Below are 27,441 nucleotides of genomic sequence, written 5' to 3'. Positions count from 1 at the left end.
ATTAATTTTATAAACCACTTGATGCTGCTTATAAACTTGGTTAAACACATCCAAATATATTGAGTTACACATATGAATATATCGTTTCATTCTGAAGTAATTCAAGTATTTGGTAATAACAATTAAACTTGGAACAAAGAAATTCAAGGGTTAATTATATAATGAAACAGGCAGAGAACACTCATAGAACACTCCTGCATTGCACATATTAAAATTTAATACATGATAAGAGTAACTGCCATGATTTAAAATTGGTAACATCAATGACAAGGCAGTCAGATATATGGCTGAAGGTATCCTGTTCTCAATGTCTGAGAGGTATATTATCTGTTATGTTTAGACATATGACAGAACTCTCCTTCATCATTTCCCCAAGGCCTCTTTCCTTAAGTTGTCTGGTATTTTGGTAAAGTCCACCACATTGAACGTGTTCCTAAGTTATCTCTGTGTGGATTTCCTGGCAAATACGTTACTTCAAGACCGGACTATATTTATTACCATAGGAAAGTACTTCTCTAGTGTGAATTAACATCTATTGAGGTCTTAACTTCTGGGCAAAGGCTTTCCTAGTCGTTCATGATCTGTGATGATCACGTGATAGGTCTTCTTCCCACCGAAGGCTTTCCTAGTCTGTCACATTCATAGAATCTATCTTAGTCAACACTTTTTAGATGTATAATGTCCTAAGATATTTTCATCAAGGCTGACTGCGCGAGCAGTTTTATAAATTTTTTGTCAACGTAAAATGTGACACAACTGATCACTAAAGATAATACCATTCTTTGCATTCATTCTTCATTGCAAAATATTATCTTGAGGGCCTACAACTGGCAACAGGTTTTCCCAAAGTGACTATCTGTGAATTCTCTTGTGTTTAACAAGGATTGACAAGTGGGCAAAAGTTTTCCCACAATCACTGCATCCGTAGGGCCTCTCTCCGGTATGTTTTCTTTGATGAACATTGAGCCCTGACTTGGTCGTGAAGGCTTTCCCACATTCCCTGCATTCAAATGGTTTCTCTCCCGTGTGAATTCTCTGATGGGTAATGAGATCATTTTTGCGCAAAGAAAATTTTCCACATTCGGTACATGCAAAGGAGGTTTTTCCCGTGTGAAATCTCTGATGTTGTACGAGGCAGGTCTTCTTCCGGAAGGCTTTATCACATTCGTTGCATTTGTATGGCTTCTCTCCGGTATGAGTCTGCTGATGTATACCTAGAGTACTCTTCATGGTGAAGCCCTTTCCACACTCACTGCATATATACGGTTTTTCCCCGGTATGAGTTCGCAAATGTGCAACGAGCATGCTTTTCCCAGTTAAGCCTTTGCCACACTCACTGCATACATAGGGTTTCTCTCCTGTATGAGTGCGCCTGTGCACGTTGAGATGACTCTTCTCTGTGAAGCCTTTTCCACATTCACTGCATATATAGGGCTTCTCTCCCGTGTGAGTTCGTTGATGTCCGACCAGCCGTATCTTTGCTGGAAAGCCTTTCCCACATTCACTGCATATGTAGGGTCTCTCTCCCGTATGAGTTCGCTGGTGTACAATCAGGCGGCTCTTCACGGTGAAGCCTTTCCCGCAATCACTGCATATATATGGTTTCTCTGCAGTATGAGTTCGCTGATGTACAATGAGATCACTCTTCATGGTGAAGCCTTTTCCACATACACTACACACATAGGGTTTCTCTCCCGTATGTGTTCGCTGATGTCTGATGAGCGGACTCTTCAAGGTGAAGCCTTTTCCACACTCACTGCATGTGTAGGGTTTCTCTCCCGTATGAGTTCGCTGATGTACGATGAGACAGTGCTTCATTGAAAAGCCTTTTCCACATTCACTGCATGTATACAATTTCTCTTCTGTATGAGTTTGCTGATGTGTGAGAAGACTGTTCTTCAGGGTGAAACCTTTCCCACATTCATCGCATATAAAAGGTTTCTCGCCAGTATGAGTTCGATGATGTGCAACAAGACGCCTCTTCTCAATGAAGCCTTTTCCACATTCATTGCATATATATGGTTTCTCTCCTGTATGAGTTTTCTGATGCGTAGTGAGACTAAACTTTGTAGAGAAGGCTTTCTCACATAGACTGCATTCATGGGGCTTCTCTCCTGTATGAGTTCGCTGATGATAAACGAGCCGACATTTCTTGATGAACGCCTTCCCGCATTCATTACATGTATAAGGCTTCTGTCCCATATGAGTTTTCTGGTGTATGTTGAATTGTGATTTCTTAGGAAATGTTTTGTCACATTCAGTGCATTCATAATGTTTCAGTCCTGTATGAATTCTCTGATGTTCAATTAGCCTGGATTTTCTGGAGAATGCTTTCCGACACATACCGCATCCATGAGGTTTCTCTCTAGTATGAACTCTCTGATGATCAGTGAGCTGAGACACCTTGACAAAGGCTTTCCCACATTCACTGCATACATGGGCTTTCTGCGTATTTTGAGTTCTCGGTTGTTTCATGACCTGGGAATTATTATTAATGGGTTTTACACCTACAGGAAATTTATTTACACTATAAAATTGTTCGTGGTTACCATAAAGAAGGGATTTCCCATCTTCATGAAACTCAGCAGAGTTCTCCAAATCACAGCTTATACTCTGGCTTTCCAAACTTGAATTTGATTTTAAAGGTTTTTCATGTAAATCAAACATATCATAATTTTGTTTCAACAGAAAATCACTTTCACTCTGGTTAAAAATGCTTGCAAATGTATTATGTTCACAGCATTGTTCCACACTCTTCTGAATGCTTCGATTTTGTAACTGACACTGCAGGGGATCATCAACTTTCCTGATTTCTAGGAGAGAAGAGAACAATGAATCACTCTGTCATCTCTCATAATCTTAGTTTGGAATAAAACTGTTCTAAAAAGGCCTTCATGTGAAGTAGTTATTTTAAGTGACAATCCTACAGGTGGTATAATAAGAAATACATTTGGTCTCTATCCACAGTTCTTGGTACAGAGCTTCTAAATGTCCTAACGGGAGTTTCTTTTGTTATTCATAACAAGCCCTTTCAATCACAACTGAGTTTATGCTAATGAGGCGATTTAGCATAGGGTTCCTACACAACCACGAAATGGGGCTGGTACCCAGAAAGACCAATTGATTATAAGGTTGGAACTTTCAGCCCCACCCACCAAGAAAGGGAAAGGCAGGAGGAACTAGAGATTACAGCTGTACAGAAACTCTCGGGGCACCTGGGTGGCTCAGTCAGTTAAGCTCTTGACTCGACTTTGGCTCAAATCATGATCTCACAGTTTGTGATATTGAGCTCCATGTCAGGCTCTGTGCTGACAGCACGGAGCCTGCTTGGGATTCTCTCTTTCTCTCTCCCCCTCCCCTGCTCATTCTTTTTCTTTCAAAATAAATAAACATTTTTTTTTTTTTTTAAAAAGCTCTATAGAAACTCTTAAATAAGATCTGATCAGCTTCTGGGTTGGTAAACACATCCTTGTGCCAGGAGGGTGGTGCACCCCAGTTCCATGGAGACAGAAGCTCCTGCATTCAGAAATCCTTCATACTTTGCCCTATGTACCTCTTCATCTGGCTGTTCATCTGTATCCTTTATAAATCCTTTATTAAGCTGGCAAACACAAGTGTTTCTCTGAGTTCTGTGAGCTACTCTAGCAAATTAATTGAACCCAAAGAGGGGGACATGGGAATCTACAATTTATAGCCAGATGGACAGAAGCATAGGTAACAATCTGGACTTGCAACTGACATCTGAAGTAGGGACAGACTTGTGGGACTGAACCTTCAGCTTATAGGATCTGACATTCTTTCCAGGTAGATAGTATCAGAATTGAGTTAAATCTGTAAAACATCCTGATTTTATTCTAGGTATAGACAACTGAAGCAAAGGATTAAAGAAGGCAATTGCAGTTTGTGAAACACAGTTAAAGAAGCAGTGGAGAAGTAAGAGGTAGAGGAAATCAAGATGTATTTAAAGAAAAGATAAGGTTCACTGATGGGCTCAATGGGAGAAGTGGGAAGAGGTTAATGAAAGCGAGGACTCAAGGATCACTTCAGGAATTGTGTGGCTTGGCCTGCTGGACAAAATGTCTCTCACTAAAATAAGGAATATTACTGAAGTCCAGAATGAGGGGAAAATCTAGCATGCATTGTGAAACATGCATGCTAAATGTGAAGATGTGATCTTAAAATGTGAAATTACATCTTAAAATGTGAGATTTTTTTAAAAGTTGATTTATTTTGAGAGAGAGATGAGCACATGAGAGCAGGGAAGGGATAGAGAGAGGGAGAGACAGAATCCCAAGCAGGCTTTGTGTTACTAGAGGGCTCAAACTCATGAACCGTGAGATCATGACCTGAGCCAAGATCAAGAGCTGGATGCTTAACCGAGTGAGCCACACAGGCACCCCTAGATTGTTGAATTGTACACCTGAAACTAATATAACACTGTATGTTAATTATACTTGAATTAAAAAAAAAAATCAGACTCAAGTTCTTGAAAAATTAGTAGAAATTCCATTTGCTATCACTTTAAATTTATTTTTTATATTTATTTATTTATTTTAACATTTATTCATTTTTGAGAGAGAGACAGAGAGACAGAGACAGTGAGTGGCGGAGGGGCAGAGAGAGAGGGAGGCACAGAATCCAAAGCAGGCTCCAGGCTCCGAACTGTCAGCACAGAGCCCGACGTGGGGCTCCAATTCACGAACTGTGAGATCATGACCTGAGCCGAAGTTGGACGCTCAATCTACAGAACCACCCAGGTGCCCCATTTTGCCATCACTTTACAAATTGAAAAGTAATAATACATGGGTACATCCAGTATCAGGGTGTGACTGAATTACAATAATAATAACAACAACAACAACAACAACAACAACAATAATAATAATGTCAGGGAGTGCTTCAGAGCCTGGAGCCTGCTTCGGATTCTGCATCTTTCTCTCTAACCCTCCCCTGCTCGTGCTCTGTCTCTCTCTCTCTCAAAAATAAATAATAAAAATTTTAAAAAAATATGTGAAAACAAAAGCTTTAGGAAAATAAATGCAGTGATAACATCTAATAATTAAAGGAAAATCTGAATTAACAAAACCATGAAGGAAATCATTTGAAGCAGACATAACTTATGACCCAGTTTGGGCTGGCAATCATGTGGCATGTTAAAAAAGATATTTTCTTGTTAATTAAATAACCTTTGAGAGCTCAGCAAGCAGAGAACATTCAAGGTAATGCCAGGATGGGGACAATTTAAAATGTGTAGTTGTGTTGAACTCAAAGAGAACCTAAATTTTATTTTTTTTTTAAGTTTATTTATTTATTTTTTGAGAAAGACAGAGACAGCACAAGCAAGGGAGAGGCAGAGACAGAGGGAGACAGAGAATCCCAAGCAGGCTCCGTGCTGCTAGCACAGAACCCGATGCTCTGTGGGTTTGAGCCCACGAAGCCGTGAGATCATGACCTGAGCCAAAACCAAGAGTTGGATGCTCAACCGACTGAGCCACCCAGGCACCTCAAGAACCTGCATTTTAAAAAAAGGATGAAGAGAAGAGGATTCCTGTGCTCACACACAGAATGGGAAGTTACGGCTGGCTGCCATGAAGAAGGGTAAAATATATAGGATGAAAGCATGCATTAGGCAATATTGAGAGAGAAGTCAATTGACATCTTAAGAAAAAGAGAAAGAGGTTGACTCCCGGGAATGGAGGAAACTTAAGAGTGAGGAGAACTGAGAAGAAAACGAGAACAAAAGTATGGAGAACTTCAGGGGTTCCCGGGGTGGGGGTGGGGGCAAAGAACGACATAAATGCACAGCAAAAGCCAGGTTACCATGGAGACCAAGTGTCAAAGGTATAGTCAGAAGTTATGGAAGGAAATCATTATTTCCTGGTAAGCAGGCATAGTAGTGAGAAAAAAGTGGGGAAGTCAAAGTTGTTTTTTTCCAGAAAGGCCTGGAAAGTGGAATTTCACAGCAGGAGAGACACTGTCACAGTGGATGAAGATTAGAAAGTCCGAGGAAGAAGATGACTATGCAAAACAAACAAAAACAAGAAGTATATAAAGCAAACAGGGAACAGGGATCAGATCTCAAAAGAAAAAAAGGGATATATTTTCCTCGAAATTTCAACAAAGAAGAAGAGTTCCCATAGGGGAAAACAGATGTGGGGAGGGGCTGTCACAGCTGTGACGCCTTCTCTGTCTGACCAGGGTACTGCTTCTGCAGCCACCCCCCACCCTGCCAACTTCTCACTCACCGGGGCAGATTCGACTGTCGATCTCATCTTCTGTTGTCCAAAGTTCTCCTCCTTCCAACTTGGAGAGTGCATCTGGTTTGCTGGCGAGATACCCTGTTCGTGAGAAATGATAGAGGACTCAGTGGTTAGGGCACCGGGGTGGCTCAGTTGGTTCAGCGTCCGACTGTAGCTCAGCTCACGATCTCGTGGTTCGCGGGGTCAAGCTCCATGTTGGGCTCTGCGCTGGCAGTTCGGAGCCTGCTTGGGACTCTCTCTCTCTCCCTTCTCTCTGCCCCTCCCTGACTCACACTTTCTCTCTCTCTCAAAATAAATAAATAACCTTAAAAAAAGAAAGAAAAAGAAGAAGACGACTCCATGGCCTGGGGTATATCAGGAGGGCATAATGTTACATTTTAGGGAATAAACAATGTTTCACATCTGTAAACATCAAGGCTTTTCTCTCAAGAGAGGGGACATTATATCCTCTTGTCTGAGAGAAGAAAAGGATGCGAGAATCTATCATGTCAGAGTACTAAAGAGTTAAGTAGCTGAGAAAGAAAAAAACCACAGGCAGAGCACTCTGTGAGAGACACAGGGGAGTCGTCCTCACCCACGGACACCAAGTTCCTGTAGTTCTCCAGCATCACATCCCGGTACAGGTCCTTCTGGGAGGGGGCCAGGAGCTGCCACTCCTCCCGGGAGAAGCCCACGGCCACGTCCTCAAATGTCAGGGATTCCTGTTATAACACAGTTACATTTAATGAAATGATATTCTTTCAGTGATATGTAAAAAATGGATAAGGGAAACTATTCTGTTCATTTCACCATAAAGGAAATTGGTGGGTTTTGTTCTTTAATACATGGTGATAGAATAAGAAATCTTGTAAAATATTATGTCACTGTGCAGTCTTCTCTTCATCAAACAAAGTTGAAAATCAGAGAAAGTTTCTGTAATATGTACCATTAAATCCTCTTGCTGGTGTAAGAACATCTGTATAAATTTGAGCATCTATTTGCCAATATGGAAGTACGTAGATGAATAACACAGATTTCTAAGTTCACCACGAGCATGTGAACCAATACCAAAATCAGTGATGAAGACTGCAGATATGCTAGAATCACCAGAAAACCCATACTAATTTCAGTGGTTAATATACTAAACAAAATAAAGGAACCATATAATACATGTATAAAGCAAAGAGATTAATCATCAAGCAAATTTATAAAAAAAACTACAAATATACTTATAGACACATAGATGTACATAGACAAATATATATATGTATGTGTGCATATCATTAGGCAGAGTTAACACTACAATAGAAACAATGAAGAAACAGCTGCAGGAACCACGTTTTTACATTTATGAGAAGTAAGGGCAGTTAAGGCCTTTACTCACCACAACAGATCTATGAAGAACGATCAAAGACCTATGTGAACTTCAAACCTATGTGTCATGAAACATTAACATTCCCTCAAGGAACTAGTCTGTTTTCTCCTCACAGTCGATGCCTGTGATACTGTGATATAATAAGAGGTATATATTTGTTTTCATCTCCAGTTCCTATCACAAAGCTCCTAAAGCCTTTAGAAGGGCTTGCGGTGGGAGGGGCACCTTGTGTTATTTGTAACAAGCCCCTTTCAACCATACCCGAATTTATATTAACGAGGTAACTCTGGTGGGCCCCTAGATACCCTAAGGATGTGGCTGATTGTTATGAGAACCAAGCTATTGATTAGAGGGCTGGAAGTGTCAGCCCTACCCCAGGGTAGGGAGGGGAGAGGAACTAGAGATTGAGATAATCACTAAATGGCCAGTGATTTCATCAATCGCCTCTACATAATGAAACTTCCATAAAAAACACTAAACTACAGGGCTGGAGTGCTTCCATGTTGGTTAACACATCAAGGTGCTGGGAGGGTGGCTTGCTTGGAGATGGCATGGAAGGTCCTCGCCCCTTCTCCCATACCTTCCCCTATGCTTCTCTTCCATTTGGTTGTTCCCATCTTGTAGCCTTTATAATAAACTGGTAAATGTGAAGTAAAGTGTTTTCCTGAGTTAAGTGAGCCACTGGAGTGAATTCTCGAACCCAAGGAAGGGATTGTGGGAACTGCCCATTTGTAGCCAAGTCAGAAGTATGGGTACCCTGGGCACCTAATGCTTGGCATCTGTAATGAGGTCAGTCTTGTGGGACTGAGCCCTATAAACTTGTGGAGTACGATAGTAACTCCAGGTAGTTAGCGTCAAGATTGAATCAAATTGTACACAGTGGTGTCTAGAGAGTTGAGGAACTGGTCGTTGGTATGAAAAAATTCACATGTTTGGTATCAGAAGTGTTGGCAGTAGAAACAGATCACAGTAACTAATGCCTACCATGTAACTTACCAAGATTCTCTTATGATGGCTGTCAGAGATATATGCAACATTGACAGGTATCGTGACCTACAGGGTCTTGCACAATCACATATATTCCAACAAGAGCCACAAAGTATGAATCCTACGAAAAATATGTTCCTGATCCTACTTGGCCCAGATTTCTCCATATCCTGCTATTCTCAATTCAAACTTTTTTGTTTAATTGCACTGATTTTTTTTTTTTCTACAGGCCTCTACAAATCCATTGGGGGAGGGGGAGGAAAGAATAAAAGAAACCAAAAGTCACCTGGGCCTGGATCATCTTCTTCTGATTTTGGGAAATGGGTGCTAACAGGGATGCTCTGTCTTTAGCTCTTCTGGATCAGCTCTAAATTTCTGTTCAAAAATCTCAGTCTCCAGTCAAAGGTTTCCCCAGAAATGCTGATGCCTAAGTCTTGGAATCCATCTCCTTTTTCCCTGGATTCCTCTTGTCCCTGGGGAGCCAGCACCTACAGGCTGAAAAGCAAATTACTCTGAGCGGCACAATCTCTTTAGGCCCAAATATTGTCACTGTCGCTATGCATTCACCTTAAACCAAGGCCCCCAAAGATCTGTCTTTTTGAAAAGAGAGGGAAAAAAACCACAAGATGAAGGGGCGGACCTACGCTGGCCGACCACGCCTCCTCCCCTTGAGTAACAGGACTCCGACCCTTCCCTTGCCAATCGGCCAAGGCGACGACCCTTCCCCAGCCAATCGGCTGAGGCCACAGCCATTACCTCACCAACTGCCCCTAGACCCCAATAAAACCTTTGTGCTTTTGAAACTGGCTCTCTCTCCCCGGTATCTCACCGCTGTGTTGGTGCAGGTAGGGGATTGAGCTCGAGCTAGCTCGAATAAAGGCTCTTTTGCTTTTGCATCGGACTCGGCTCCCTGGTGGTCTTTGGGGATCACGAACTCTGGGCATAACAAAGAGGCTCTTCATGATAGAGAAGAAACTGAGGAGTGATGGAGGGAGGTGGGTGGGGGATGGGCTAGATGGGTGCTGGGTGCTAAGAAGGGCACTTGGGATGAGCACTGGGTGTTGTATATTTAACCAACTGAGCCACACAGGCGCCCCCCACTGGCTGTGGTATGCAAGTGATGAATCACTGAATTCTACTCCTTGAAACCAATATTTTTTTTTTTAATTTTTTTTTTTTTTTTTTTTAATTTTTGGGACAGAGAGAGACAGAGCATGAACGGGGGAGGGGCAGAGAGAGAGGGAGACACAGAATCGGAAACAGGCTCCAGGCTCTGAGCCATCAGCCCAGAGCCCGACGCGGGGCTCGAACTCACAGACCGCGAGATCGTGACCTGGCTGAAGTCGGACGCTTAACCGACTGCGCCACCCAGGCGCCCCTCCTTGAAACCAATATTGCACAGTGTGTTAACTAAAATTTAAAAATTAAAAAAAAATCGGTATTTTTATTAAGTGCTGTGGGCCAAGTGGCAGGGGACTCCTCAGGCCCATCATTTTCAGGAAAGAGGACACACAGACAGTAAGAGATACACATTTTTCTCTTAAATCATGCATGTCCATCTACCTCTGCAAAAGTCTTTTTACATCCTAGGGGACATACACTTTGATTTTGAGAACATCATGCTAATAAGCAAATAATAATACATTGTCTTCATAATTTCTCATTGCCATCCAGTTCTTCATACTCTGTAGAGTATTAGAAGTATAAACCTGTATAGGATAGTTGGCAAAAACATTCTTTAGAAATAGAACTGAATTTTCAGGCGAAAGCACACAGTATTCTTCGTCAGAAGACCTGTGTTACAGCAAATAAGAAGGTTCTTCAAGCAAAAGGAAAGGATCTTCCAATGTAAGCAGAGGAGCAAGGAGTCAAGAGAAATAAAACTGGTAAATAAGAGTTGAAGTCTAAATCAGTACCAACTGGAAATACAACAATGATCATCTCTCAGAAGGTTTTAAAAACATGAAGAGTTAATATATTCCATGACAGGGGCACCTGGGTGGCTCAGTCAGTTAAGTGTCAGACTTTGGCTAAGGTCATGATCTCGAGTTTCATGGGTTCGGGCCCCACGTCGGGTTCTGTGCTGACAGCTCAGAGCCTGGAGTGCTTAGGATTCTGTGTCTCCCTCTCTCTGTATGCCCCTCCCCCGTTCACACTCTGTATCTCTCTTTCTCTCTCTCTTTCAAAAATAAACATTAAAAAATATTAATAATAAAATAAAATAAATAAAGTAAAAAATAAAGTATTCCATGGCAGCATATAACATAGAAGTGGTGAATGAAAAACTGTTCTAAAATCTCTGTATAGACAGAGAAGAATATAAAAGTACTAATTACCATAATATTTCGACAAATACAAACTGTATGTTATTTTGCAATCTCTAGTGTGAATAAAACTAATATATATATTTTTAAACATACATAACTACATGTTAAAAGAGAAAAAAATATAACGCACATGGCTTCTGTAGCAACTACTCAACTATACCACTATAGGTCAAAAGCAGTCATATTAAAAAAAAAAAAAAATAGGTGTGGCTGAGTTCCCATAAGACTTTATTAACAAAAACAGGCACTGGCCCAGATTCAGTTCATGGGCTCTACCTGCCCAACTCCAAATGAGAACACAAAAGCCACATAATCATCTAAATCAAGGGTCAGTAGGGGCGCCTGGGTGGCTCAGTCGGTTAAGCGTCCGACTTCGGCTCAGGTCACGATCTCACGGTCCGTGAGTTCAAGCCCCGCGTCAGGCTCTGGGCTGATGGCTCAGAGCCTGGAGCCTGCTTCCGATTCTGTGTCTCCCTCTCTCTCTGCCCCTCCCCCGTTCATGCTCTGTCTCTCTCTGTCTCAAAAATAAATAAAAACGTTAAAAAAAATAAATAAATCAAGGGTCAGTAACACAGGGCCTAGACCACCTGTTTTTGTAAATAGTTTTATGGGAATACAGTCAGATCCACTTGTTGACCATTCTCTCAGGCTTTCACACTCTATCTACAAAGGTAGAGTTGAGAATTTACATCTGAAAACATTACCCAGTACAACACACTTTGAAAAAATAATCAAAGATGACTTTTGAATATAGAAAGAGGCAAATCATCAGTATTCACCTAACACGTCTGTGTACATCTTTAGTCAGGTGGCTGGCTACAACACTTAAATAGAAAAATTCTAGGGGCGCCTAGGAGGCTCAGTTGGTTAAGCGACTGACCCTCGATCTCAGCTCAGGTCATGATCTTGAGGTTGGTGAGTTCAAGCCCGGAGTAGGGCTCTGTGCTGACAGTGCAGAGCCTGCTTGGAATTCTCTTGCCTACTCTTTCTGCCCCTACCCCACTTGCTTGCTCTCCTCTCTCAAAATAAATAAGTAAACTTAAAAAAATATATATTTTTAATTCTAGGCGCGCCTCAGTGGCTCAGTCGGTTGGGCGCCTTGACTCTTGATTTCAGCCCACGTCATGATCCCAGTGTCTTAGGATCACGCCCTGTGTCAAGCTCTGTGCTGAGCATGGAGCCTGCTTAGGATTCTCTCTCTCAATGTCTCTCTCTCTCTCTCTCTCTCTCTCTTTCCCCCTCGGCCCTGTTCCCCCACTCACACTCTCTCTAAATATTAAAAAAAAAAAAAAAAAAAATCTAGACCATTTTAAAGCATACACAGGTCAAGGTCAGTATTAAAGAGCAGGACATTTCATGGGAATAATTTAACATTTTAAAAATTTCTTTATTTATATATTCATTCATTCATTCATTCATTCATTCATTCATTCATTCTTAGAGAGAAAGCCCGAGCAGAGAAGAGGGGAAAAGGGAGGGAGAGAATCTTAAGCAGGCTCCACACGCAGCACAAGCCTGACTCCGGCTTAACACAGAGTCACATGCGGCTGCTCAACCGACTTAGCCACCCAACCACACCTAACGTTCACTTAAAACAGGCAATAAAAGTATCACCAGTAACCGAAAAATCCACTTCTAAGAACTTCTGAAAAGAAATACTGACAACAGTGTAATATTTGAGAGGTCATTTTTAGTTCCTCATTATATTTTTTCATAAGAGCACTTATGTTTTAAGTCAGAAAATTATTGGCATTCTACATTTAAGTTGCTGTTGCTAGATCATTAATGTAAGTTCACAAGTTTACTTTAAAAAAGAGACAGAGAAGTAAGGAAGGAGGTAGGGAGAGAGAAAATGAGTTACACATACAAATTTTACACAGCACAAAACCATAAATATGGGGAAATTATCAGCCTTTTTACTCAAATACACTAGGCTCCTGCCATCACAGACCACAATTTTAGGTATTTTACTATACTTATCTTCAAAACAACCCTGAGGGAGAGAGTTTAACTTCTCTTTTTGCCAAGTGGGAAAAAGACACAGGTCACACCCGTCACATAATGGAATTGAAAAATCAGATTAATTTCGTTCCAAAATTCACTTTCATTCCACTACACAACAGGCCAAGACTATTTGTAAATAAAATCTCTGTTCATTAAGTAAACAAAGGAAACAAGTGAAAAGCTATTGGAACGCTATTAATCATGTAATTGCAGAGGCATTTAGAGTACTGGCAGTGATCTGCAACTGTCTTTAAAATGCACCAAAACCGGGGCACCTGGGTGGCTCAGTCGGCTAAGCGTCCGACTTGGGCTCAGGTCATGATCTCACGGTCTGTGAGTTCGAGCCCCGACTCGGGCTCTGTGCTGACCGCTCGGAGCCTGGAGCCTGCTTCGGATTCTGTGTCTCCCTCTCTCTCTCTCTGCCCCTCCCCCACTAGTGCTCTGTCTCTCTCTCAAAAATAGATAAACATTAAAAATAAATAAATAAAATGCACCAAAACCAACAAGAAGACTGATTCATGAAAAGAAGATGGATAGAAGCTCAGGTAACTAACTGGTAGAGCTAGTCTAGTCTGAAGTTAATGGTAAAATCTAGGTGGTAGGTATATGAATGGTTACTTTAAAATTCTTTCAGTATGTCTGTATGTGTGAAAATTTTCTACACTAAAATGTTGGGTGGAGAGAAAGATACTGTAATAAGAATTTAGTAGGGTGGCCAAGTAGCAAATAAATATTTACAGTTAATTATCTTTTGCATTATAGAAAATGATAAGGAAAAGGGAGTCAGAAAGTAATAACACGCTTACAACTGCAATAAAAATAAACAGTTTATATTGGAAACGAAAGGCTGGGGAACAAATCCAAGGGTATAAATGCATAATCATAAACTGTCCCCCGAATGATACCTAAACATCTCAAACATTTCATCTCTATGTAGATTATACATAAGCAAATGCTTAATACGAATCCACTCACAATATCACCGGTTCACACATTAAAAATAATTTGTAAGTGTTTATTATATGAAATAAGGCCAAGGAGAAAATCACAGTACCATTTACACAACTTATCTGAATTACAAATATTAAGCACATAATCTAAAAGCCTCAAATTGAAATCTACTAAAATTTTGACAAGGATTATCCCTTGTGAACGGAACGTACAGTGTGATAAGAGATTTTACTTGTGTCAGAATCTGAAAAGAAATATCCAAGAAGAATGTGCAAGGAACCTCGGAGGACAAAAGAGAAAAGGCGGCAACTTCAACATAAAACTGCTATTAGATAGGCTGGCTCGTTCATCTCGGCAAAAACTTTCATTCCTGAGAGTCCGAGGGTACGAAGTGGCGCCGGCTGCCAAAAAACCAGAGCTGAAAAAAGGACCCGGGGCTAAAGGGCAGAAGCGGGGACGCACACCCGCTGTCGTTGGCGGCGGCCCAGGCCCGAGCTCCGCACGCCGCGGCCAAGCCCCCCGCATCCAGGCGCAGCCCACGCTCCCACCCGTACCCCCGACGCACCCGGCGGCCCCCGCGTGAACTCCACGGACCCCGACCCGTGAGCCCCGAAACAGCATGTCTTTGAGCCCCGAACAAAACCCGCTCCACTTGCAGCTGACCGCCACCACCCTCCCGCTCGCAATCTCTGAGCCCCAGCGAGTAAACGGCCCCCAAATGTGCCCTCTGCACCCGGTCGCTGTTCCCGAGAAATCTTTACCCAAGAACTACGAGAGCACCTCCTGACCGAGACCACGGGCACCGCAAGCGCACACCCTAACACGGAAGAACACCCACCCACGGTCTCCTCCCGCAAGAATTCCACCCACACCACCCCAGGCAGACGCCGACGAACCGTCCCCGGCCACAGTCCGCGAACGCACCTGATTCTCGCCACACACCACTGCGACCGACCGGCACCTGAACTTACTTCGCTGAACTTCGTCCGCGTCCCTCAGCACCGCGGGGCTGCGGCCAACAAGGGTCTGAAGCATTTCTAGAGAAAAGACAACTGGACCCCGGCTTTGCCGCTGCGGCAACATGGCCGCACCCTGGCCATGCCCCGTGGGGGCAGCCATCTTGGATCTCGGCCCTACGGGGCGCCAAGAGCCCGATTCCGCGCCCGCCGGCAGGGGCGGCTGGGAAAGTGAAAGGGCCCGTCAGTCTGGGCAGAAACGCACAGGTAGGAGGAGCAAATTTGGAGCTTACGCCAGGCAGAAAACGGTGCGGGGAAAATCCCTTTCAGCGAGTGGACTGGAAAATTAAAATTAGGACACGGCTCGGTTGAAGTGATCCTGTTAACAGGAAGTGGAGGTATTTGTACAGCACAGAACTCACAGAAGCCTCCTCGGGGGAGTTTCCAGCAGAAATGGGTTTGAAGCGACTTTTGGACGGAGAACAACGTTCGCAGAAGCTCTGAGGGCACAGGGATGACGGTCACTGATTAGGAAAGAAAACCGCTGGAACGCGCCAGTTAGGCGTGGGCAAGAGTAATGGGGTGGGAAGGCCACTAAGGCCAGCGAAAGTGAGAGAAGATCAGTGCCCAGGGAAGGGCGGAGCCTAGGCTGCACACAGAGCTTTTCCTGGGTCCAGAGAGGAAGGCAGGGCTCTGAGGACCAGTGGCCAGGAATAGGCAACTGTGACAGCTTGCACAAGAATAAAAGTTGTGTAAAAAAAAAAAAAATGTTATACCACATGTGTCAATTGCGAAAAGCATCAACAGTCACAGCAATAAAAATCCTAAATTTGGATCCAACTGAACCTGTCATATATATTGGAAGAATGGAGGGAAAGGACAGGAAAGGCCTGAGTGTGTGTGTGTGTGTGTGTGTGTGTGTGTGTGTGTGTGTGTAAGAGAAACCGCCAAACTTTTCCAGAGTCAGTGTGCCAGTTTCCATTCCTATGATCAATACATGAGATCCACTCTTCCACACCCTATTACAAAAGGAATAAGAGAAAGGCCAACCTAATTTTTTATATAACTAACAAACAGGCCATTTACTTTTAAAAGTCGCAAGTACTCATAACAAGTTTTAAAATGCATCTAATATTCAAATAAATGCAAAATAAACATGAAACAAAAACATTTTAAACCTTAACATTCATGATGAGCAACATTCACAGTGGCGAGGCCATGTGGATAAAGGCACTCTTATGCTAAGCCTAAGTTTTATTTTTTCTCATCTGCTTAGTAGGTAACTGTTGTCCACCATGTACAGCTTTGAATGAATTGAGGTTATTATCATGCTTATCACAGTTCTAAGTTTAAAAGATGCACACCACATTTAATAAGTTTTAGGTATTTGGTATGTTTAGGACGACAGGCTTCAGACCAGAGTATGTAAATTAGTAAAATGTTTTTTTTTATTAAAAATTTTTTTTTCAACGTTTATTTATTTTTGGGACAGAGAGAGACAGAGCATGAACGGGGGAGGGGCAGAGAGAGAGGGAGACACAGCATCGGAAACAGGCTCCAGGCTCCGAGCCATCAGCCCAGAGCCCGACGCCGGGCTCCAACTCACGGACCGCAAGATCGTGACCTGGCTGAAGTCGGACGCTTAACCGACTGCGCCACCCAGGCGCCCCTAAAATGTTTTTAGAGTACAATCTGCAATTATCCAATTTAAGCTTTTCATTCTCCTTGAGCCAGGGATTAATATTAAGAATTGATTCAGTAGAAATTAATCTTTTTGAGAACAAACATGTACAAGGATATTTATGGTATAAATTTTGACAAATGTAAGGAAATAAACACTCTTGTGATTCTTAAATTTACTCTTGCACACTGAGTGGCTCAGTCGGTTAAACGTCCAACTCTCGATTTTGGCTCAGGTCAATCTCACAGTTCATGAGTTCGAGTCCCACATCCGGCTCTGCACTGACAGTTCAGAGCTTGCTTGGGATTTTCTTTCTCCCTCTCTCTCTGCCCCTCGCTTGCTTGTTCTCTCAAAAATAAACATTTTTTAATTTAAAAAAATAAATTTATCCTTCCATCTCTATATTCACACTTTTGGATAGCATCCCCTCCTAGGGACTGTGACTAATGTGTCCAATAAGACAGTAACAAACAGGACAGAACCAGACTTGCTCAGTGAGGTATGGTATATGGTTCTCTTGAAGCTCCTCTAACACATTATACTAGAGCCCAGGCTAGCCTCTTGCAGCATGAGATTGTGAATGACCCCATCCATTCCAGTGACACTTAGACGTGTAAAAAAAAAAAAAAAAAAAAGCCACCTAGCTTGTGCAGCCCCAGTCCAGACAGCCCACACTAGACAATCCAACCCTAGACCCACACAACAGAATTGGTAAATGTTTGTCTTTAGACATTAACTTTTAGGAAAGTAATTTTGTAATGCAGTCAAAAGAAACGAATACCAGTATGAATGTACACCAGTAGGTGATTTGTTAAATCAGAGATGTCTCTTCATGAACAACCTACAGACATACTGTAAACTGGTGTAGCCACTATGAAACAGTACGGAGGTTCCTCAAAAAATTAAAAACAAAACTACAATATGATCCACCAATTCTCCTGTATCCACTCAAATGGAATGAAGTCACTGTTTCAGAAACACAGCCGTACCCCCACGTTCACCGCAGTATTGTTTACAATAGCCATGCATCAAAACCTAAGTGTCCTATACAAACGAATGGATTTAAAGTAAAGCACTGTACAGGGGCGCCTGGGTGGCGCAGTCGGTTAAGTGTCCGACTTCAGCCAGGTCACGATCTCGCGGTCCGGGAGTTTGAGCCCCGCGTCAGGCTCTGGGTTGATGGCTCAGAGCCTGGAGCCTGCTTCCGATTCTGTGTCTCCCTCTCTCTCTGCCCCTCCCCCATTCATACTCTGTGTCTCTCTCTGTCTTAAAAATAAATAAACGTTAAAAAATTAAAAAAAAAAAATGTGGTACAGACACACACACACACACACACACACACAATTGAATATTCAGCCATAAAAAAGAAAACCGTGGGGCACCTGGGTGGCTCAGTTGGTTAAGCATCCAGCTCTTGGCTTCAGCTCAGGTCACAATATCACGGTTTGTGAGGCTGAGCCCCGTGTTGAGCTCTGCACTGACAGCGTGGAGCCTGCTTGGGATTCTCTCTTTCTCCCTCTCTCTGACCTGCCCCCAATTGTGCCCTCTCAAAATAAATAAACTTAAAAAAAAAAAAAAAAAGAAAAGAAGAAAATCCTGTCATATATGACTCATGAATAGATCCTAAGGGTATTATGCTGAGTGAAATAAATCAGAGAAAGACAAATAGTGTATGATCTTATTTATATATGGAATCTAAAAAAAAAAACCAAACTCCTAGATACAGAAAAAAATTTGGTTGTGACAGGCAGGGGTGGGGGTGGGATGTGGATGAAATGGGTGAAGGTGATCAAAAGGTACAAACTTCCAGTTATAAGATAAATAAGTCTGTAATAATAGTAATAATGATGTGTGGAATATCGTTAGCCATTAGGGAGACCCAAGTTAAGCTCCAGATCGGTTACTACTATATACCTAATAAAATGGTTAATGTAAAATATAACGACAATACCAAGTGCTGGTGAGGATGGAGAGCGACTGAGTCTCTCCTACGCTGCTGGTGGAATGGCTAAAATAAAATCTACAGCTGACCCTTGAGCAACGTGGGGTTGAACTGCATGGGTTCACTTATATGCAGGGGTTTTTTTTATTTTTACAGTAAAGCACTGTAAATGTACTTTCTCTTCCTTGTTTTTGTTTTTCTTAGGCTTTGTAAATTTTTTAACATTCCAATATAATTAACATACAGTGTTATACTAATTTTAGGTGTACAATACAGTGATTCAACAATTCTATAAATTACTCAGTGCTCACCATGATAAGTGTACTCTTAATCCCCATGTTTTTACCCATTCCCCTACCCACCTCCCCTCCTAGTAACCCTCAGATTGTTCTCTATATTTAACAGTCTGGTTTTTTGGTCTTTTTTTTTTTTTTTTTTGCTTTATTCATTTGTTTCTTTAATTCCATGTATGAGTGAAATCATATGGTATTTTTCTTTCTTCCCCAAAAGTCTGATTTTAACATTCTTTTCTATAGCTTACTTTAAGAATACAGTATGTAATACATATAATATACAAAATATGTGTTAAGCAACTATTTATGTTATTGGTAAGGCTCCCGATCAACAGTTGGCTATTAGCAGTTAAGTTATATGTGGATTTTCAACTGCGTGGGGGTCAGTGCCCCTAACCCCTACATTATTCAAGGCCAAGTATACTGAATGCCCAGTGCTGGAGAGGATGTGGAACAGTATTTCATACACTGCTGGTGAGAATGTAAAAGAGCACAGGGACATTGGAAGAGACTAGTTTCTTAAAAGGCTAAACACAACTTACCATACATTCCAACAATCATACACTTGAATATTTATTGTAGAGGAATTAAAATTTATGTTCACACAAAGCCCCGTATGCAGATTTCATACCATCTTTACAACAGTTGAAACCAGGAAATCTCGAGTGAAGGGAAAGGGGCACCTGGGTGGCTTAGTCAGTTAAGCTTCAGATTTCAGTTCAGGTCATGATCTCACGGTTCATGGGTTCAAGCCCCATAATCGGTGAGCCCGAGACCCACTTTGGGTGAACTCGTGCTGCGCTGCAGGTGAGCCCCGCTTCTCTCTCCATCTCTCTACCTTTCTGCCCCCTGCTCACGTGCATTCTTTCTCTCAAAAAATTTTTTTTAATTTAAGAAATTAAAAAAAATAAAGGGATAAATAAACTGGTCATGTGTATTACTAATAAAATGTGTCAGTAATGACACATTTGTATGTGTACTACTCACAATAATAAAACCATCCAGCAACTCAAGTAAGTCTTCAGAGCAATTTGCAAATGACAAAAACATGAAAAGTTTACATGCTCCCTATTAATAAAAAATTATAAATTTGTACATAGTCAATAATATTGTAATAACCTTTATCAAAATTATAAAATTATATAAATACAATATATCTACAAAATATATAAAATCCAGTTATAAAAATGATTTTTATAGCATTCATAGAATTACACGGTTATACTGATGGAAAATGTAAGTGGTTGCAGGAGGTAGGTCTGGATAAAGGGTATGAACATAAAAAGGGAGAGACTCTGTGTTGATTACAGTTTTACATCCTGGTTGTGGTAGTGGTTTACATCACTCTCTATAATGTAATAAAGCTGCTTAGAATTACAACCTAAAAAAACAAAACAAAACAAAAACTATGAAAATCTAATGAAATCCAAATAAGGTTAAGGGTTTAGCTAACAGTACACTACCAATGTCACTTTCCTAGATTCAACAACAAAATGTGGTTTACATACTGGGAGACATTAGGTAAAGGATACTAGGGAAGTCTCTGGACTATCTTGCAATTTCTTCTAAGTTAAAATGATTTCAAATTAAACATTTTCAAAAATAACTTGGGGGTGCCTGGGTGGCTCAGTCGGTTGAGCATCCAACTTTGGCTCAGGTCACGATCTCCTGATTGGTGAGTTTGAGCCCCACAGTGGGCTCTGTGCTGACAGCTCAGAGCCTGGAGCCTACTACAGATTCAGTGTCTCCTCTCTCTCTGCCCCTCCCCCGCTTGTGCTCTGTCTCTCTCTCTCTCTCTCTCTCTCTCTCAAAAGTAAATAAACATTAAAAAACAAAATTAAAAAAAAAAACTTGGAAGGTGGTTTTATAAAATATCTGGTCATAAGTAAAAACTGAGTTAAGCAAGTACAAATATCTGGTATCATAAATTTAAAAGTTTCCTTTTAAAATACTTCAAAATACTCGGGGCGCCTGGGTGGCTTGGTCGGTTAAGCGTCCAACTTCAGCTCAGGTCATGATCTCACGGTCCATGAGTTCGAGCCCCGCGTCGGGCTCTGTGCTGACCGCTCAGAGCCTGGGGCCTGTTTCAGATTCTGTGTCCCTCTCTCTCTGACCCTCCCCCGTTCATGCTCTGTCTCTCTCTGTCTCAAAAATAAACGTTAAAAAAATTTTTTTTTAATAAAAAAAATACTTCAAAATACTAAATTTACAAATCATATAATACAGGGTAGTCCTAGAACACTCCATAGAACAATAAATATTAGTCAATGATGAAGAAAGCAGACTAACTTTTAAAACTATGGAATCAGTGACAAGGCAACTAGAAAAGGGTTCCCAAGTATCATCTGAAAATGCACATCAGGTGAATTACCTGATGTATACAATGAGGTCAGACTTGCAATATTTAAAAGCACTCAAACAGGGGCACCTGGGTGGCTCACTTGGTTAAGCGTCCAACTTTGGCCTAGTTGGTCATGATCTCACAGTTTGCGAGTTCGAGCCCCGCATTAGGCTCTCTGCTGTCCACATAAAGCTGGCTTTGGGTCCACTGTCCCCGCTCCCCCCCCCCCGGTCCCCCCCCCACTTGTACCCTCTCTCTCAAAATAAACATTAAAAAAACTTTTTTAAAAAAGGCATTCAAATATTTTCCACTTTTACAGGACTTCATTCCTTCACAAGTTCTCTGATATCTGACTAAAGGTGCTCTACATTTAGCATGTTCATAGTTTTAATTTCTGTATGATACCTGACCAAACAAGGCAGGATGTATCACTGACATCCTGTCATACTGTCCTCCTAAAGTTTTTCTCCAGTGTGGACTCTTGACACTCACTGAGGTCTTCTTTCTGGGTAAAGGCTTTCCCATGGTCATGGTCAACATGAATTTCTTTAAAATGGTATTTCTATGAACAATAAGCTCACTGATGATCTACGACGATCCCTGATAATAATCTACCTTCCCACTGAAGGCCTTCCTAGTCTCTGTAGTCAACAGAATTTGGCTCAGTATCCACTTCTCAGAATATAATGAAGCTAGCAAGTTTTGCTCAAGGCATCTCCATGCTCAATGCATGAGTTTTTCCAACATGTTTTCATTGACAGAAAATACAGGGTAAGGATCACAGAAGGCACCACATTCACTCTATTCACCAGGTTTACCTCCTGGACAAGTTCTTTAATCTCCTCAGGGCACACATATGACAACAGGCAGGGACACAATGACATTCCAATCTGCCAGAAACAGTGATGTTTAACGAAGTCTTGGTTGCCACAGAAGGCATCACATTCAAAGGGCTTTTGTTTTGCACGAGTTCACTCGTTAAGTAATGAGCCTCGACTCTGTGTTAAAGGAATTTCCAACCTGACTGAATCTACCCGTTTCTCTCGTGTGCATTTTCTTATGCTTAACAAGGTTTGACAAGTGGGAGAAGGCTTTCTCACAATTGCTGCATCCATAGGGTCGCTCTCCTGTGTGAGTTCTTTGATGGACGTTGAGTACCGACTTTGTGGTGAACGCTTTCCCACATTCACTGCACTCATAGGGTTTCTCCCCCGTGTGAATTCTCTGATGCGTAATGAGACCGTATTTGTGAGAATAGGATTTGCCACACTCAGTACACACAAAGGGAGTCTTTCCTGTATGACATCTCTCATGTTGTATGAGGCAGATCTTCTGGCTAAAGGCTTTACCACACTCCCTGCATTCATAGGGTTTCTCACCAGTATGAGTTCGCTGATGTATAATGAGGGTGCGCTTTGTGGTGAAGCCTTTTCCACATTCATTACATAGGTAAGATTTCTCTCCTGTGTGAGTTCGCTGATGTATAACGAGGGTGCGCTTTGTGGTGAAGCCTTTTCCGCATTCAGAGCACATGTAAGATTTTTCCCCAGTATGAGATCGCTGATGCACAATGAGATTACTCTTCACAGTGAAGCCTTTTCCACATTCGCCGCATATATAGGGTTTCTCTCCGGTATGAGTTCGCTGATGTACAACAAGATAACGCTTCATGGTGAAGCCTTTTCCACATTCGGTGCATAGGTAGGGTTTCTCCCCTGTGTGAGTTCGCTGATGCACAATGAGGTTGCTCTTCACGGTGAAGCCTTTTCCACATTCGTCACAGACATAAGGTTTCTCTCCACTGTGAGTTCGCTGATGTGCGATCAGATAGCGCTTCATGGTGAAGCCTTTTCCACACTCACCACACATGTAGGACTTCTCTGCCGTATGGGTTTGCTGAGGCACAGCGAGGCTGCTCTTCGCACTAGCGCCTCTTCTGCAGTCGTTGGCTATACAGACTCTGTCTGGTGCAGGAGTTTTCTGATGCTTAGTGAACATGACATTTCTGGAGAAGGATCTCCCACACGGATCATACCCGTGGGGCTTCTCTCCTCTGTGACCGCCCTCACGGTAAAGGAGCCGGGACTTCCTGATGCAGGTTTTCTCACCTTCGATGCATGCTTGGGAGTTCTCCGTGTTAGGAGTCCTCTGATGCTTAAAGACTTGGAATTTAGTGCTGATGTGTTTCGCACATTCAGGGAATTCAATTCTAGTATACAAACATTCATGATTACCACGTAGAAAAGATTTCTTGTCTCCATTAAAGTCATCGGCTTTCTCTATTTCATACCTTCTCTTCTGGTTAACTAAACTTAAACTTGATTTCAAAGCTTTTCTACATAAGTCAAACACATGATTTTGCGTTAAGGCAAAATGTATTTTGGTCAGGTGAACAGCATTTCTAAATGCGCTCTGTTCTCCATATTGTTGAAGGCTCTTCAGAAATCTGTGGTTTTGAGAGTGCTCTTGCAGATGACTGTCAACCTTCCCAATTCCTAGGCAAAAAGACAGTAACAAATTCTCTCATGAGAACGGTATGAAATAAAAGTGTTTTAAAGATGACATAGCGGGGCTGACTCTTTATTGTTGATCATATGATCCCAATTTATTGAAAAAAAATTTTTTTCAACGTTTATTTAGAGAGACAGAAAGAGACAGAGTGTGACCAGGGGAGGAACAGAGAGGGAGACACAGAATCCAAAGAAGGCTCCAGGCTCTGAGCTGTCAGCACAGAGCCTGATGTGGGGCTCGAACCCATGAACCATGAGATCGTGACCCAAGCAGAAGTCGGACGCTTAACCAACTAAGCCCCCCAGGCGCCCCCTACATGATCCCAATTTAAAAGAAAATTATAAAGATGTAAGATGAAATAAATGGAAGATCCAAGGAGAGAAAAGGAGCATATTTAAAGCTAAACAGCCACAAAGAAAAACAGTTCTCATCTGGGGAAAGGAGTATGAGGAGGGGCTGTTTAGGTATCTTCAGATACCCTCTCTGCTGTGACACCTTGTCTTCATGACTAGAATGTAACTTCCTCCACCATTCCCCTTGCAGGTTCTCACTCACTCACCTGCACAGGTTCTATCCTGGATTTCATCCTCTGCTTTCATCCATGCTTCGTCTCTGTGTTCCAACACAGAGAGTGCATCTCGTTTGGTAGCTTGACACCCTGTTCATGAGAAATGACAGAAGACTTAGATGCTTAGTGACTTGGGTACAGTAGGTCAAGATGGGAAAATACTACATTTTAGAGACGACCAATCTCTCACATGCAAAGATTCTCTTTCAGAATAGAAAAGATTACACCGCTCTGTCTGGGGTCAAGAAAGGGGACCAAACATTGGACTCTTCTCAAGACCACAGCGATGGCAAAGCTTTCATTGAGTGATAGAGGAAAGGCCAGTGCCCAGGCACCTCTAAGTGACACAGGGGAGTTCTCCTCACCCACTGAAACCAGGTTCCTGTAGTTCTCCAACATCACATCCCGGTACAGGTCCTTCTGGGCGGGGGCCAGGAGCTGCCACTCCTCCCGGGAGAAGTCCACAGCCACGTCCTCCAGTGTCAGTAATTCCTGTAACGACAACAGTCCTGTTTAGTGTGAATTACTTTTAACGTTTATTTATTTTTGAGACAGAGACAGACAGCATGAACGGGGGTGGGTCAGAAAAGAGAGGGAGACACAGAATCTGAAACAGACTCCAGGCTCTGAGCTGTCAGCACAGAGCCCAACACGGGGCTCAAACCCACGGACCCCGAGATCATGACCTGAGCCGAAGTCAGATGCTCAACCAACTGAGCCACCCAGGCGCCCCTGATGTGAATTACTTTTATCAACATGGAAGAAGCATGAGGGAAGTTGTAATCACCAAAGCCTCATCCAAATATGTGTTTTGGTTTTTTTTTTTTGAGAGAGAGATGGTGCAAGTGAGCAAGGGGCAGGAAGAGAGAGAGAGAGAGAGGGAGAGAGAGAGAGAGAGAGAGAGAGAGGAGAGGGGCTCACCTGAAGCAGGGCTCATGTTTACCCAAAGCCCAATGCAGGACTCAAGTTCACCCAGAGCCCGATGCATGGCTCAAGCTCACCTGATGTGGGACTTGAACTCACAAACTGCGAGCTCATGACCTGGGCCGAAGGCAGAGGCTTAACTGAGTCGCCCAGGCGCCCCTATATACTTTTCTTAAATGCATTTTAGTGGAAGCAAAATCCTATCTTTCTATATATTTTAGCACCATTTTCTTTTTCACTTATTTATTTTTCCTTCAACTTTTTATTTAACATACAGTGCGATATTGGTCTCAAAAATAGAATTCAGTGGTTCATCACAGGGCACCTGGGTGGCTCAGTCGGTTGAGTGTCCAACTCTTGATTTCGGCTCAGGTCATGATCTCATAGTTCAAGAGTTTGAGCCCCGTGTTGGGCTCTGTGCCGATAGCCCAGAGCCTGCTTGGAATCTCTCTCTCCTCTCTGCCTTTCTCCAGCTTGCTCTCTGTATATCAAAATAAAAAAATGTATGGGGCGCCTGGGTGGCGCAGTCGGTTAAGCGTCCGACTTCAGCCAGGTCACGATCTCGCAGTCCGTGAGTTCGAGCCCCGCGTCGGGCTCTGGGCTGATGGCTCAGAGCCTGGAGCCTGTTTCCGATTCTGTGTCTCCCTCTCTCTCTGCCCCTCGCCTGTTCATGCTCTGTCTCTCTCTGTCCCAAAAATAAAATAAAAACGTTGAAAAAAAAATTTTTTTTTAATAAAAAAATGTAAAAAAAAAAAAAAGAATTCAGTGGTTCATCACTTACCTACAACACCCAGTGTTCATCATAAAAAGTGCCCTACTTACTTTCCATCACCCAACTAGCCCACCACCTTCCCACTCCCTCCATTAACCCTCAGTTTGTTCTCTATCCTTAAAAGTCTCTTATGGTTTGGGCCACCTAGATGGCTCAGTCAGTTGAGTGTCTGACCTTGGATCAGGTCATGATCTTGCAGTCCTTGAATTCGAGCCACATGTTGGGCTGTATGCTGATAGCTCAGAGCCTGGAACCTGCTTCGGATTCTGTGTCTCCCTCTGTCTCTGCCCCTGCCCTGCTCGCACTCTCTCTCTCAAAAATAAATAAACATTAAAAAAAAATTAAGAGTCTCTTTTGGTTTGTTTCCTTCTCGCTCTCTTTTCCCCCCGTTACCATATGTTCATCTGTTTTGTTTCTTAAATTCCACATGAGTGAAATCATATGGTATTTCTCTTTCTCTGATTATTTCGCTTAGTATAATACACTCTAGCTCTATCCACATAGTTGGAAACGGCAAGATTTCATTCTTTTTGATCGCTGAGTAATATTCCACTGCATATATATACCACTTCTCTCTCCATTCATCAGTTGATGGACATTTGGGCTCTTTCCATACTTTGGCTATTGTTCATAATGCTCCCACAAACATCGGGGTGCATGTGCCCCTTCGAATCTGTATTTCTGTATCCTTTGGGTAAATACCTAGTAGTGCAATTACTGGGTCATAGAGTAGTTCTATTTCTAACTTTTTAAGGAATCTCCATACTGTTTTCGAGTCGCTGCTCCAGTTTGCATTTGCATCAACAGTGTAAGAGGGTTCCCCTTCCTCCGCATCTTTGCCAACATCTATTGTTTCTTGTGTTGTTAATTTTAGCCATTCATTCTGACAGGTGTGAGGTGGTATCTCATCATGGTTTTGATCTGTATTTCCCTGATGATGAGTGATGCTGAGTATCTTTTCATGTGTCCGTTAGTCATTTGGATGCCCTCTTTGAAGAAGTGTCTATTCATGTCTTCTTCCCATTTCTTAACTGGATTATTTGTTTTTTGGGTATTGAGTTGCTAAGTTCTTTATAGACTTTGGATACTAACCTTTATCAGATATGTCACTTGCAAATATCTTCTCCCATTCCATAGACTGCCTTTTAGTTCCACTGGTTGTTTCCTTTGCTGTGCAGCAGATTTTTATCTTGATGAGGTCCCAATAGTTCATGTTTGCTTTTACTTCCCTTGCCTCTGGAGATGTATCTAGTAAGAAGTTGCTACGGCCAAGGTCAAAGAAGTTGCTGCCAGTGTTCTCTTCCAAGATTTTGATGGTTTCCTGTCTCACATCTAGATCTTTCATCCATTTTGAATTTATTTTTGTGTATGGTATAAGAAAGTGGTCCAGTTTCATTCTTCTGCATGTAGCTGTCCAGTTTTCCCAACACCAGTTGTTGAATAGGCTTTTTTCCCCACGCTGGATATTTTTTCTTGCTTTGTCAAAGACTAGTTGACTACATAAGCACCATTTTCAAATACTAAAAATAGGCAAATAACACCAGGACAAATAAAATATTTTTACTTTACA

General features: G+C 42.2%; 2 protein-coding genes across 6 annotated transcripts in view; both read right to left on the bottom strand.

Moving 5' to 3' along the window:
• Positions 1–3: 3 nt before the first annotated feature.
• Positions 4–15,418, bottom strand: LOC125153760 (zinc finger protein 615-like). 5 transcript variants are annotated; one of them, XM_047837255.1, is made up of 5 exons: positions 14,808–15,418; positions 8,888–9,096; positions 6,835–6,961; positions 6,246–6,338; positions 4–2,813 (listed from the first exon to the last, which is right to left on the bottom strand). In XM_047837255.1, the coding sequence occupies exons 2-5, from the start codon at positions 8,900–8,902 to the stop codon at positions 853–855; spliced, it is 2,196 nt and encodes a 731-aa protein (XP_047693211.1). In that variant the 5' UTR covers positions 8,903–9,096; positions 14,808–15,418; the 3' UTR covers positions 4–852. The 5 variants fall into 5 exon arrangements, with proteins under 5 accessions (XP_047693211.1, XP_047693212.1, XP_047693214.1 ...); XM_047837256.1 differs by having other exon boundaries at positions 14,855–15,418; XM_047837258.1 differs by having other exon boundaries at positions 15,262–15,418.
• Positions 15,419–21,346: 5,928 nt separating this feature from the next.
• The window catches only part of LOC125153802 (zinc finger protein 432-like), a 36,426-nt gene continuing 30,331 nt past the window's right edge, over positions 21,347–27,441 (bottom strand). The window contains 3 exon segments of the mRNA XM_047837324.1: positions 21,347–22,090; positions 22,092–22,143; positions 22,145–22,976. Of these exon segments, the coding sequence (XP_047693280.1) occupies positions 21,911–22,090; positions 22,092–22,143; positions 22,145–22,976 (1,064 nt within the window). The 3' untranslated portion in view covers positions 21,347–21,910.

Source organism: Prionailurus viverrinus, chromosome E2 (genome assembly GCF_022837055.1).
Source record: "Prionailurus viverrinus isolate Anna chromosome E2, UM_Priviv_1.0, whole genome shotgun sequence".
In the NCBI taxonomy this organism is placed as follows: Eukaryota; Metazoa; Chordata; class Mammalia; order Carnivora; family Felidae; genus Prionailurus; species Prionailurus viverrinus.
The sequence above is the reverse complement of the archived record's forward strand: the minus strand, read 5'-3'. Positions and strand labels throughout refer to the sequence as shown.